This window comes from Ceratotherium simum, chromosome 40, assembly GCF_057802395.1.
Source record: "Ceratotherium simum simum isolate JZ-2026a chromosome 40, ASM5780239v1, whole genome shotgun sequence".
In the NCBI taxonomy this organism is placed as follows: domain Eukaryota; kingdom Metazoa; phylum Chordata; class Mammalia; order Perissodactyla; family Rhinocerotidae; genus Ceratotherium; species Ceratotherium simum.
This window is the reverse complement of record NC_141939.1, coordinates 6,270,240-6,283,042: the sequence shown is the minus strand read 5'-3', so window position 1 is coordinate 6,283,042 and position 12,803 is coordinate 6,270,240. Positions and strand designations below refer to the sequence as shown.

The following is a 12,803-nucleotide window of genomic DNA, read 5'->3' as shown; positions in this document are numbered from 1 at the left end:
TGGCAAACAAAGAAATAGGCTAAAATCACAACTAGACTAGTGTTGCAATACTGGTGGGTCAAGAGATAAGCTGGAAGATCAGTCAGAAATTTAACAGAGAGGTCTACAGAACAAGACAGCCATAGCAGTCATTGATAAGATCCTACTTATCTCTGATAGTCTGCAAGGCTGTGCTCCTATGGAAAGCTGTCAGAAGAGACCAGGGAGGTCCTTAGTGAGTTACTTATTCCTGGCTCAATAAGAGGCCTTGCAAATGCATTAAGTAAAAACCAGAGTGGACTAGTAAACTGCCAGATCCATTGGCAAATGGTGGAAGCCTTAGTGGCTCAAGATGTTTAAGCACAACTACTGACAAATCATTTCACTGACCAGTAAGATAGGCTGACTCAGGCACAAGTCCGAGGAAGCTAGGCTTAAAAATAAAAACAAGAATTTAAAAAAAAAACTGAGAAGAGACAGCAGCAGCTGCATACTACAGAAGCAAAAGACTCCACAGAATTAGTCCACATGATTCACCAAGCAAATAAACAATAATAGCCGAAACCGCCTCCTTTGGGGGGAGCCAAAGGACTTCAGATTTGCTACAATATATTCTCTGAAATGTCTACTTGTTAACAAAAAATTACCAGACATACAAAGAAACAGGATAATGTGACCTATAACACAGTGGGGAAAAGTGGTCAATAGAAACTGTCTAAGAGGCCAAGATCTTGAACTTAGCAGACAGACTGAAAGCAGCTATTATAAATTATGTTCAAAGAACTAAAGGGAACCATGTTTAAAGAAATAAAGGGTAGTGTGATGATGACTCATCAAAAGAGGATATCTATAAATAGAAACAAATTATTATTTAAAAAAACACATTCTACTTTTAAAAATCTCAATAACAGGGGCCGGCCTGCTGGTGCAAGCAGTTAAGTGGGCGCACTCTGCTGTGGCGGCCCGGGGTTCGCCAGTTCGGATCCCGGGCACACACCGACACACCGCTTGTCAAGCTATGCTGTGGCGGTGTCCCATATAAAGTAGAGGATGATGGGCATGGATGTTAGCCCAGGGCCAGTCTTCCTCAGCAGAAAAAGAGGAGGACTGGCACATGTTAGCTCAGGGCTGATCTTCCTCACCAAAAAAAAAAAAAGTCAATAACAAATTTAAAAATTCACTAGCTGGGCTCAACAGTAGATGTAAACTGGCAGAAGAAAGAATCAGACAGGGCCGGCTCTGTGGCTTAGTGGTTAAGTGCGCGCGCTCTGATGCTGGCGGCCCGGGTTCGGATCCCGGGAGCGCCCGGAGGCACCACTTCTCCGTCCAACGCGAGGCCGAGTCCCGCGTACAGCAACTAGAAGGATGTGAACCTATGACATACAACTATCTACTGGGGCTTTAGGGGGAAAAAGCTGAATAAATAAAATCTTTAAAAAAAAAAAAAAAGAAAGAATCAGACAACTTAAAGATAGATTAATAGGTTATATAGTCTGAACAGTGGAAAGAAAAAAGAATGAAGAAAAATAAAGTCTCAAGAAACCTCTGGTACACCCTCAAATACACCAATATGCATATAATGGAAGTCCCAGAAGGAAAGGAGACAGAGAAATAGGCAGAAAGAATACTTGAAGAAATAATGGCAGAAAACTTCCAAAATTTGATGAAAAACATTAACCTACATATCTAAAAAGCTCAATAAACTCCAAGTAGAAGATATTCACACCAAGACACATTACAAATTGTTAAAAGCCAAGGTCAAAAAGGAAATCTTGACAGCAAGAGAAAAATCACTCGTTCTGTATAAGGGAACCCAAATAAGATGAACAGCTTAATTTTCATCAGAAACAATGGAGGCCAGAAAGCAATGGGATGACATATTCAAAGGGATGAAGAGAAAAAAACAAACTGACAAGCAAGAATCCTGCATACAGCACTATTATCCTTAAAAAATGAAGGTGAAATAAATAATTACTAGATTTAAAAAGACAGAGAATTCACTGCTAGAAGATCAGCACGATGAGAACTACCACAGGAAGTTCACCAAGCTGAAATGAAGCAACACCAGATGGTAACTCAAAGCCACATGAATAAAAAAAGGAGCAATAGTAAAGATCATTATATAGTAAATATAAAAGACAGTAAAAACATGTCTTTTCTGTTTTCTTAAAAGATTTAAAAGATAACTTCACAAAACAATAATTCTAAAATTGTATTGGTTGAACTTTTAATATATAAAGATGTAATAAATGTTATATAAGAGCACAAAGGCAAGTTGAGGGAGGGACTAGAGATATACTATAGCAAGGAAATGACACCAGACAGAAACTCAAATCCATAGGAAGAAATGAGAATACCAGAAATGTTAATCTTTAGGTTAATAGTAAAGACTATAAATATATTTTTCTCCTTTCTTCTCTTAATTTCTTTAAAAGATATAATATCAAGACATTAATACCACCCGTTTTAGTGGTTTTATAATTTATAAACATATGTAACATGTAACAATATAAACGTATGTAGCAATAATAGCACAAAGGAAGGGGGAAGGAATGGATCTATTATTGGAACAAAGTCTCTGTATTTTTCTAGAATTAAACTACTAATAATCTAAAGTAGATAATGACAAGATGCATATTGTAATGCCTACAGCAACCATAAAGAAAATAACTTTAAAAAAAAGAAAACACAAAAAGACATGAAATATATAGAAAGCAAATGGCAAAAGAGAAGAAAATCCAAACATATAATATCTTGAAATGGGAACCAATTAAACACTCCTAAAGGCAAACTGTGTGACTGGATAAAACAGCAGGATTCAACTACATGCTGTCAAAAAGAGACACTAGATTCAAAGACATATATAGATTGAAAGTAATTAGACTGAAAAAAAAATACCATGCAAATGGTGACTATAAGAGAGCTAGAGTAGCTATATTAATATCAGACAAATAATGTTATTAGAGACGAGAGAGATATCTATATCCTCAGGAAGATATAATATAGACATATACGTTCTTAACAGAGTCCCAAAATACATAAAAGAAGAAATTGACAGCATTGAGAGGGGAAACATACAATCCAACAATAAATTTGGAAACTTCAATAACCCACTTTCAATAATGGATAGAAAAACAACATATAAAATGAGCAAGGATACAGAAAATCTGAACAACACTATCACCCTAATTGACCTGACTGCCAGATCCACCAATGGCAGAATCGACATTCTTCCTAAGCGCACAAGAAACATTCACCATAATATACCATGTGCTAGGGGATAAAACAAGTTTTAATTATTTAAAATGATACAAACTATACAAAATATGTTCTCTGACCACCACTGTCAGAATTTAGAATTAACAACAGAAAGAGAATAAGGAAATCCACAAATACTTGTAAATTATGACAATGTACTTCTAAATAATGCATGAGTCAATGAACAGACAGTAAGGGAAATTAGAAAATATTCTGAGCAGGGGAAGGCCAGGTGGCGTAGTGGAAACTTCGCATGCTCCACTTCGTGGCCCGGGGTTTGTGGGTTCAGATCTCGGGTGTGGACCTACACACCACTCGTCAAGCCATGTTGTGGCGGCATCCCACATATAAAAAACAGAGGAAGATTGGGACAGATGTTAGCTCAGGGATAATCTTCCTCAAGCAAAAAAAGAAAATATTCTGAGCAGAATGAAAACAAAAACACAACATTTCAAACTTTGTGGGATGCAGCTAAAGCAGTACTTGGAAATTGTAATTGTAAATGCATATATGATATCAGACAAGAATAAAGATCTCAAATCAATAATCTAAGTTGTCACCTTAAGAAAGTAGCTAAAGAAAAGGAAACTAAACCCAAACTAAACAAAAGAAAATAATAAAGAACAATAAAAATCAATTAAGGAGAAAACAGAAAAATAGAGAAAAAAAAATATTAATGAATCCAAAAGTTGGGTCTTTGAGAAGATCAAAAAGATGGAAAACCTTAGCTAGACAGACCAAGAAAAAAAATGGAGACACAGACCCCCAAAATCAGAATCAAAAGAGGAGACAGCACTGACCTTACAGAAACTTAAAGGACTGTAAAAGGATACTATGAACAACTTTATGCTCACAATTTGAATGAAACACAATAATTATTAGAAAGACAAAAATTACTGAGAATGACTCAAGATGAAAAAAAAAATACGACACGGGCCAGCCCCAGTGGCCTAGTGCTTAAGTTCAGTCCGCTCTGCTTCGGTGGCTGGGTTTGGTTCCCGGGCGCAAACCTATACCACTCATGTGTCAGTGGCCATGCTGTGGTGGCGGCTCACATACAAAAAAGAGGAAGACTGGCAGCAGATGTTAGTTCAGGGCGAATCTTCCTCAGCAGAAAAAAAAGAAAAGAAAAGAAAAAAAAAAAAGGATAAATCACACACATCATAAGAAAAGAAAGCTACTGATCAATATCCCTAATGGGTACAGATCACAAAATCCTCAACAAAATATTACAAACCAAATCCAGTATATAAAGAGGATTATATATCATGACCAAGTGGGATTTATTCTAGGAATGCAAGGTTGGTTTACCATTTGAATACCAATTAATGTAATATATCATACATTAACACAAAAAAGAAAAAAATCTTAATTGACATATAGAAAGCATCTAACATACATTCATGACAGAATCTCAACAACCTAAGAAAAAGAAGGGAATTTCCTTTAAATTGAAAAAAGGCATCAATGAAAAACCTATTGCTAACATCATAGTTAATGGTGAAAATCTGAATTCTTTCTCCCAAAGACTGCAAATAAGGCAAATATGTCTGCTCTTTTTTTTTTTTTTTTTAAAGATTTTATTTATTTATTTTTTTCCCCCAAAGCCCCAGTAGATAGTTGTATGTCATAGCTGCACATCCTTCCAGTTGCTGTATGTGGGACTCGGCCTCAGGATGGACGGAGAAGTGGTGCCTTGGTGCGCGCCCGGGATCCGAACCCGGGCCACCAGCATCGGAGCGCGCGCACTTAACCACCAAGCCACGGGGCCGGCCCTGCTCTTACCACTTCTATTCAACAATGTATTGTTCTAGCCAGGGAAATCAGGCAAGAAAAAAAAAAAAAGCAGTAATGAGATCTGAATGGAAGAATTAAAATTGTCTGACAGACAACATGACATTTCTAAGGAATCCATGAAAAATTATTAGAATAAAAAAATTTCAGTACAGTTGCAGGATACAAGATCAATCTGCAAAAATGGATTGCATTTCTTTATACTAACAACGAAAAATTTAAAAAATAATGTGATTCCATTCACAATAGCATCAAACACAATAAACCACTTAGTAACAAATTTAACAAAAGAATTACAAATCTTATACTCTGAAAACTACAAAATATTGATGGAAGAAATTTTAAAAGATCTAAATAAATGGAGAGAGAGCTTATTTCCATGGATTGGAAGATTCAATATTAAGATAGTAATTCTCCCTAAAGTTGACTTACAGATTCAACACAATCTCTATCAAGATCTGAGCAGGCTTTTTGCAGAAACTGACAAGCTGACCCTAAAATTCATATGAAAAAGCAAGTGACACAATCGTGAAAAGGAAAAACAATGTTGGAAGACTTACATTTCCCAACTTCAAAACTTACTACAAAACTATAGTAATCAAGACAATTTGGTACTGGCATAAGAAGAGAAATATAGATGAATGAAACAGAACTGAAAGTCCAAAAATAAACCCTGATATTTTCTCATCAATTGATTTGTGAAAGATGCCAAGGCAATTCAATGAAGAAAGGATAGCCTTTTCAACCAATGGTGCTGGTTAAATTCATAAAAAATGAATTTACTCCCTGATCTCACATCATATATAAAAATTATCTCAAAATAGATTATAGAGCTCGAGATATAAGGAACTAAAGGTACAAATTTTTTAGCAGAAAACATAGGACAAAATATGCATGATCTTGGGCGAGGCAAAGATTTCTTCAATACAACACCAGGAGCATGCTCTATAAAAGAAAAATTTGATTAACTGGATGTTATCAAAAGTAAAAATTTATTCGCTTCAAAAGAAACTATTAAAAAAATGAAAAGAACTCTTACAATTATAATAATACAAATTACAAAATTTAAAAATGGACAAAAATTTGAATAGATGTTTCACCAGTGAAGAAACAGAAATGGCCAACAAGCACATGCAGAAATGCTCAACATCATGGAAATGCAAATTAAAACCACAATAAGATATACTACTTCACATACACCAGAATGGCTATAATTGGAAAAAACAGACAATAACAAGTATTAGAGAGGATGTAGAGAAACGAGAACCCTCAACTGGTGGGAATCTATAATTGTGCAGTCACTTTGGAAAATAGTTGATGAGCTTCTGAAAAAGTTAAACACAAATTTACCATACAATCCAGCAGTTTCACTCCTAAAAATATTTCCAAAGGAAATGGAAACATATTTGCGTGCAAAGACTCACAAGAGAATGTTTATAACAGTACTATTCATAATTGCCAAAAAGTGAAAACAACTCAAATGTCTTCTAACTGCTAAATGAATAATAATAAAATATGGTATTATTTATACAACAAAACACTATTTGGCAATAAAAAGGAACAAAGTACTGATAAAGCTACCACATAGATGAACACGGTAAATGAAATAAGCCAGACACAAAGGACCATATAATCAGTATTATACGACTGAATTTATAGGAAATTTCCAGAGAAAACAACTTATAAAGACAGAAAGTAGATTGGTGGTTGCTTGGTGCTAGGAATGGGGAATGACTACAAACTGGCACACGTAATATTTTGGGGGTGATAAAAATATTCTAAAGTTGAATTGTGGTGATGGTTACACAACCCTGTCAACTTAAAAATGCCATTGAATTATACACTTAAAACGGATCAATTTTATGGTATGTAAACCATATCTCAACAAAACTGCTTAAAAAATTGTTGAGCTAAGAGGTCCATAGCATATTGTTATGTGAAAAGAAGAATATGCATCAACAAAATTTATTATCTAACTTATTTTTAATTAAACCTTTTTAAAAACTTGAAGCTCAAACACAGAACTATGAACAAGTCTGGGAAGTGAGATAATGGGGGAACTTTTATTTTCTGCTTTATACCCATTTTGTTTGTTTGTTTCGTTAAGAAGATTTGCTCTGAGCTAACTTCTGTTGCCTATCTTCCTCTTTTTTTTGCTTGAGGAAGATTAGCCCTGAGCTAACACCTGTGCCAATCTTCCTCTATTTTGTATGTGGTTTGCCACTACAGCATGGCTTGACGAGTGGTGTAGGTCCACGCCCAGGATCCAAACCCATGGAGCCGGGCCACTCAAGCGGAGTGTGCCAGACTTAACCACTATGCCACAAGGCCAGCCCCTTGTTTGTTTGTTTTTAAATCATCATACACAGTACAAACCGTCTCTCACATATGAGTACAGAGCAAGGGAGTTGACTTGAGTAGGTGCTGTGGGAAGAAGCAGAGTTACAACCGAGGGAAGGGAGGGGAAAGTTACTGGTATCTAGTGGGGGGAGGGCAAGGATGCTGTTCAACACCCCAAAACGAAGAGGACAGTCCCCCACAACAAAGAATTATTTGGCCCAAAAACGTCAATAGTGCCTGGGTTGAGAAATCCCAATTTACAACAATAGATCTTCTTAGTCCTTTAGAAATGCAATTTATGCTCATCTAGACTTTACAGAAGGAAAAGGAAAACACTGATATATAGATTATTAAAACAAAAAATTGCAAAATTAGAATTATACATGAAAAGATGAGGACAAGAAAAGCTAAAATAGTTTTAAAGTTTAAAATGGTTTTTAGCTTTAAAATAGTTTAGCATCCTAAAGCAAACTAGCGTTTGCGTTTTTAGCGTATTCTTTATGCCAAGCTGACATAATTAAAGAAAACTTTCTCTTGAAGTCTATTGAAGTCTACTGCATTAAGTAGGAAATATATAGTAAGCCTGTTAGGTATGTGGACTTTACTAAATAGAAGTCTGATTAACCCATCAGATTTAAACAACTAAAGCGATCAAATCCTCATAGTGATTAACCAAATTTTGCAAGGAAGACAATTAACGTTTGTAACCAGAGAGCATATGCTCCGAACACCTTTGCATATCTATATACCAGCACTCAAAAAGTACAGAAAAATCTGGAGAAAACAAACAAATATTCTGACTTAGGTAAGAGAGTGAGATCCTTGGGTTAGACCAGTGTCAAAGATCTATTATGTCTCAATATTACAAAAACTGGACAAGACACCACTCTGAGACTATATTTTTATGAGTGCTGCTCAATAAAAGCCTTTAAATGTAGAGTGCAGTTCTAATGATCACAGAGGAGGAGTGGGGAGGAAAGCAATAAAGGAAAGAGAAAAAGAAATACCTCAATCCTCCGTTTTGCTTTGTCATAAGCTCTTTCTTCTTTAGTTCGATCATCATCAGAGTCATATTCAGATTCTGAGCTCATTTCTTTACTTGATTTTTTGTCTAACGTTTTCCCTGCATCTTTCTCATCTGACACCTTTTCATCTTCTTCATCACCTTCACTGCCTTCACTTTCTCCTTCTTCTTCCTCGTCCTCTTCACTCTCCTCTTCTTCTTCTTCATCATCTTCCTCCTCCTCTTCCTCTTCAGGGTTTTCTTTTACTTCTATATGCACCGTGTTTCCTTCTTTCAGGAAAGCAAAGATTTTAAAATAAATGAAAGTTAAAAATGAGAGATTTCTATCAAGATAATTGAGAACTTAAAGGGAAAATAATACTGAAAATGTACTAAGGCAGTAACATTATAATACATCATTAATTTCAGATTAACGTTTTCATGCATCATGAATACAAGGTGTTTGTCTACATGCTACAGTGAAGACTGCCATTTAACAGTAAAAACTTAATGCATTAATCCATACTTAAGCTAATAAAAAAGAAAAGAATTACTAAACCAGGATACAACAGAGGACAGAAACCCAGGGAGGTAAACACAATGCTTAGGATTTCTTTCCCCTTGGGGTCATTTGCTGATTCTGGAGGAGGCAGCTGAAAGGCTAAGCAGTGCTTTTAATAGCCCCTCAGTGCTTAGGGGTCCAGGCATTGGCTAACGCCCTTACTGTGGGGTGAAATCTTGAAGAACTGAACCTTAGCAGTATGGATGCACAGGAAGTACACAGGACATCCCCATTACAACTTCAGATTCTCTCAATTCTAAATCTGGAATAAGATGATTCCATATTGCTAGTTCACTTAGACTCCTGGTGGATGTACATATAAATTCTCTCTAGAGAAAGAAAACACCATCCTTGACCTCAAATTATTTCTACAGTTTTACAAGTATAATATCCAGCACAATATGCAAAAAAAATAACTAGCCACATGAAAAACCAATTCACATGAGGAAAACCAGCATATAGACACACACAGGGCTTCCATATATTGAAGTTATAAAACCAAAATTTAAAAATGACTATGCTCTTAACATCCAGGGAGCAAATTTAAGAATTTTAGAAAATAAAAATCTCTAAAAAATAAATGGAAACTCTAAAACTGGAAAATACATGAGACAAAATTAAGAAATCAAGAGATGTGTTTGAAACAGCTGAGGAGAAAATTAACGAACCAGAAGACAGATCAGAAGAAACAATCTAGAATGAACCATGAAGACTCAATAAGGTGAAAAATACAGAAAAGAGGAAAAGATAGAATGATACATTGATAAAGCTCTACAGGCAGAATAAATAAAAAGAAATTGACCCTGGCCACATCATAACAAAACTACTGAAAACCAGGGGCCAGCCCCATAGCATAGTGGTTAAGTTCGGCGCGTTCCACTTCGGCGGTCCAGGTTTGCAGGTTTGGATCCCAGGAACGGACCTACACCACTCGTCAGCCATGCTATGGTGGCAAGCCACATATAAAAATAGAGGAAGACTGGCATAGATGTTAGCTCAGGCTAATCTTCCTCAAGCCAAAAAAGAGGAAGATTGGCAAGACATGCTGGCTCAGGGCAAATCTTCCTCAGCAAAAAAAACTGCTGAAACCAAAGACACATGAGAAATTTAGGCTGATACCTGACTTCTCAACAGAAACAATGAAAGCCAAGACAAGGAAATAATATCTTCAAAGTATTAAATGAACAGAATTCCAGCAAAGAATTCCTCATTCAGTGAATATACCTTTAAGAATGAAGATGGGATAAAGATATTTTTAGAAAAGCAAAAATGGAATGTCTCACTAACAGATTCATACTAAAGGAAATTTTAAAAGGTCTTCTTTAGGTAAGGAAGAAATGATCCCAAATGGAAGGTCACAGATGCAGGAAGAAATGAAGCGTAACAAAAAGCTAAGAATCTGAGTAAAGTTAAATAAATATTGACTGTAAAAAATAATAATAAGCTATTATGGGGTTTAAAAAAGAGAACTAAAATAAATAAGAACAATGATATATTAACTGATAATTGAATAAATGTTGTTCATGTATTCTATGGTTTTTGCATTGTGTGGAAAGATGGTAACATTAGACATTGATAATTCAAAGATCTATGTTACAAGTCTTTAGAGTAACCACTAAAAGTAAGTGGAAAAGTACACAAGCTCACGGAAGGAGAAAAAAAAATGGAATTAAAAAAAAAAAACTCAAAGAATCCAAAACATAGTTAGGAAGGAGAGAAAAAGAAACAGAACAAATAAGAGGGACTTAGTAAGATGATAAATATAAAACCAATATACTTCATTAATTACATCACATGTTAGATGTAGTGGGCTAAGTGCTCTAGGTAAAATAGAGAGACTGACAAATGGAATTTAAAAATCTCAACTATACACTGTTTAAGGATGCAGAAAGAGTGATAAAGATAGAAAAAGATCATGTAAATCAAAGCTAGTGTAGCTATATTAATACCAGAGAAAGTATATTTTAAGGGAAAAGGCACTGCTAGAAATGAATAAGTAAAATATAAATAAAATAAATAAATCAATGATAAGAGAGTCAATTCATCAGAAAGATATAAGTTTGTATTCACCTAATAAAATAGTACCAAAATATATAAAGCAAAAATTAACAACTCAGGGAGAAACAATCTACAATCACGGTGGGAGATTTTAACACACCACCCAGTAACAGAGAGAAAAAACACACCAGAGGAAAACCTCAGAACAATATAAAAGACTTGAATAAAATGAAAGCAAACTTGACTAAATAGAGAGAACAAAACACCCAACTACTGCAGAATAAAAACTCTTTCCAACCACATATTAAACTTTTACAATAATCAACTATTTTCTGGGTTGTAAATCAAGTCTCAACATATTTCAAAGGATAGAAACATGTATGCTCTCTATTCACAATGAAGTAACAAAAAGATAATTAGAAAATCCCCATGTTTGTAAACTAACAAATACACTTCTAAACAAATCATTGGTAACAGTTAACGTGAGAAAATGAAGATTAAAAAATATCAACCTATCAAGGGCCAGCCTGGTGGCACAAGCGGTTAAGAGCGCGCGCTGTGCTTCAGCGGCCTGGGGTTTGCTGGTTTGGATCCCAGGCGCGCACCAATGCACCACTTGTCAAGCCATGCTGTGGCGGCGTCCTATATAAAGTGGAGGAAGATGGGCACAGATGTTAGCCCAGGGCTGATCTTCCTCAGCAAAAAAAGAGGAGGATTGGCACTGGATATTAGCTCAGGGCTGATCTTCCTCAAAAAATAAATAAGTAAATAAATAAATTTAAAAAGAAAAACAACCTAAAAAAATTAAAAAAAAAAAAAAATCAACCTATCAGAACTTGTGGAATTTGGGTAAAACTATGCCTAAAAAAAATTTACGGTTTTAAAAACATTAGGGGAAAAAAGACTAAAAAACCAAAAAGCCAAATATCCATCTCAAGAAGTTAGGAAAAAAGCCAGCAAATTAAACCTGAAGAAAGTAATAGTAATCTTTATACTCTGTATGAGGAATACTTTAGTAATAAAGGACAGAAAGTAATGACAAAGAAAAATACTTTTATTCATAGTGATTACAAACTATACTATTTACTTGTTTTATCTTTGTATTATCTTATAAATTAAAAGAGGCTTTTTGTAGGCTAGCTTTAATAACCTAACCCCATTTATAACATTATCACTCTGAAAAAATGTATTCTAAATCCTAGGCAGCTATCTTACAAATGACCTGAAAAACCATTTATTCATAAAATGGTGATTCACAAGAGGATTTAGGAACCATGGCACTGGAGAGAGCAAGACTGGTCCCTATCCCCAGGAAGGTTCATATGGCTTTCATAATCAGTAGCCTATTCTTTTAAATACATACACCTCTAATAACCACTAGATGTATCAAGGTGTGCTTATGAGTATTCACCTTTTTCTCTCTCCTCATCACTGGCCATAGCTTCCCAATCATCCAATCCAGCATCTTCAGTCTCTTCTTCCTCTTCTGTAAATAAAAGTTTTCATTAAAGACATAGGAATTATCTAGAAATATGAGATTGCTTTTAGAAAAAAGTGGAAAATTACACTAACATAAAAAAGAAATGTTTTAATTACGCATAGACATATACAATTTACAAATACATATACAAATACACATACAATTTCATTATCTTTGGAACTGTTTTTTTCAATACAACTAGCAGGTTGTAATTTACATTACTAAATGCTTCACAATTTCCTAGTATTTTTAATATACCAAATTAAACAACTCAGATTTCTTATTTGAGGTAATTACAATACAATATTAGAAACTCAGACATTTAAATGTTCCTTTAGATCTTGAAAAGAGTATATGATCACACTCAGTTCTTGAGGACAAATGAAATT

The 12,803-nt window shown here is 34.9% G+C and overlaps 1 protein-coding gene across 2 annotated transcripts in view; it reads right to left on the bottom strand.

The window, feature by feature from the left end:
- The window catches only part of EIF5B (eukaryotic translation initiation factor 5B), an 83,469-nt gene that overhangs the window by 29,571 nt on the left and 41,095 nt on the right, over nt 1-12,803 (bottom strand). Inside the window, exons 9-10 of one of the 2 annotated variants that reach the window (XM_004435851.3) lie at nt 12,346-12,420; nt 8,379-8,665 (exon numbers count right to left, since the gene is read on the bottom strand). In XM_004435851.3, coding sequence (XP_004435908.1) covers nt 8,379-8,665; nt 12,346-12,420 — 362 coding nt within the window. The remainder of the gene's footprint in view (nt 1-8,378; nt 8,666-12,345; nt 12,421-12,803) is intronic. The other variant, XM_014791666.2, reaches the window with a different exon arrangement.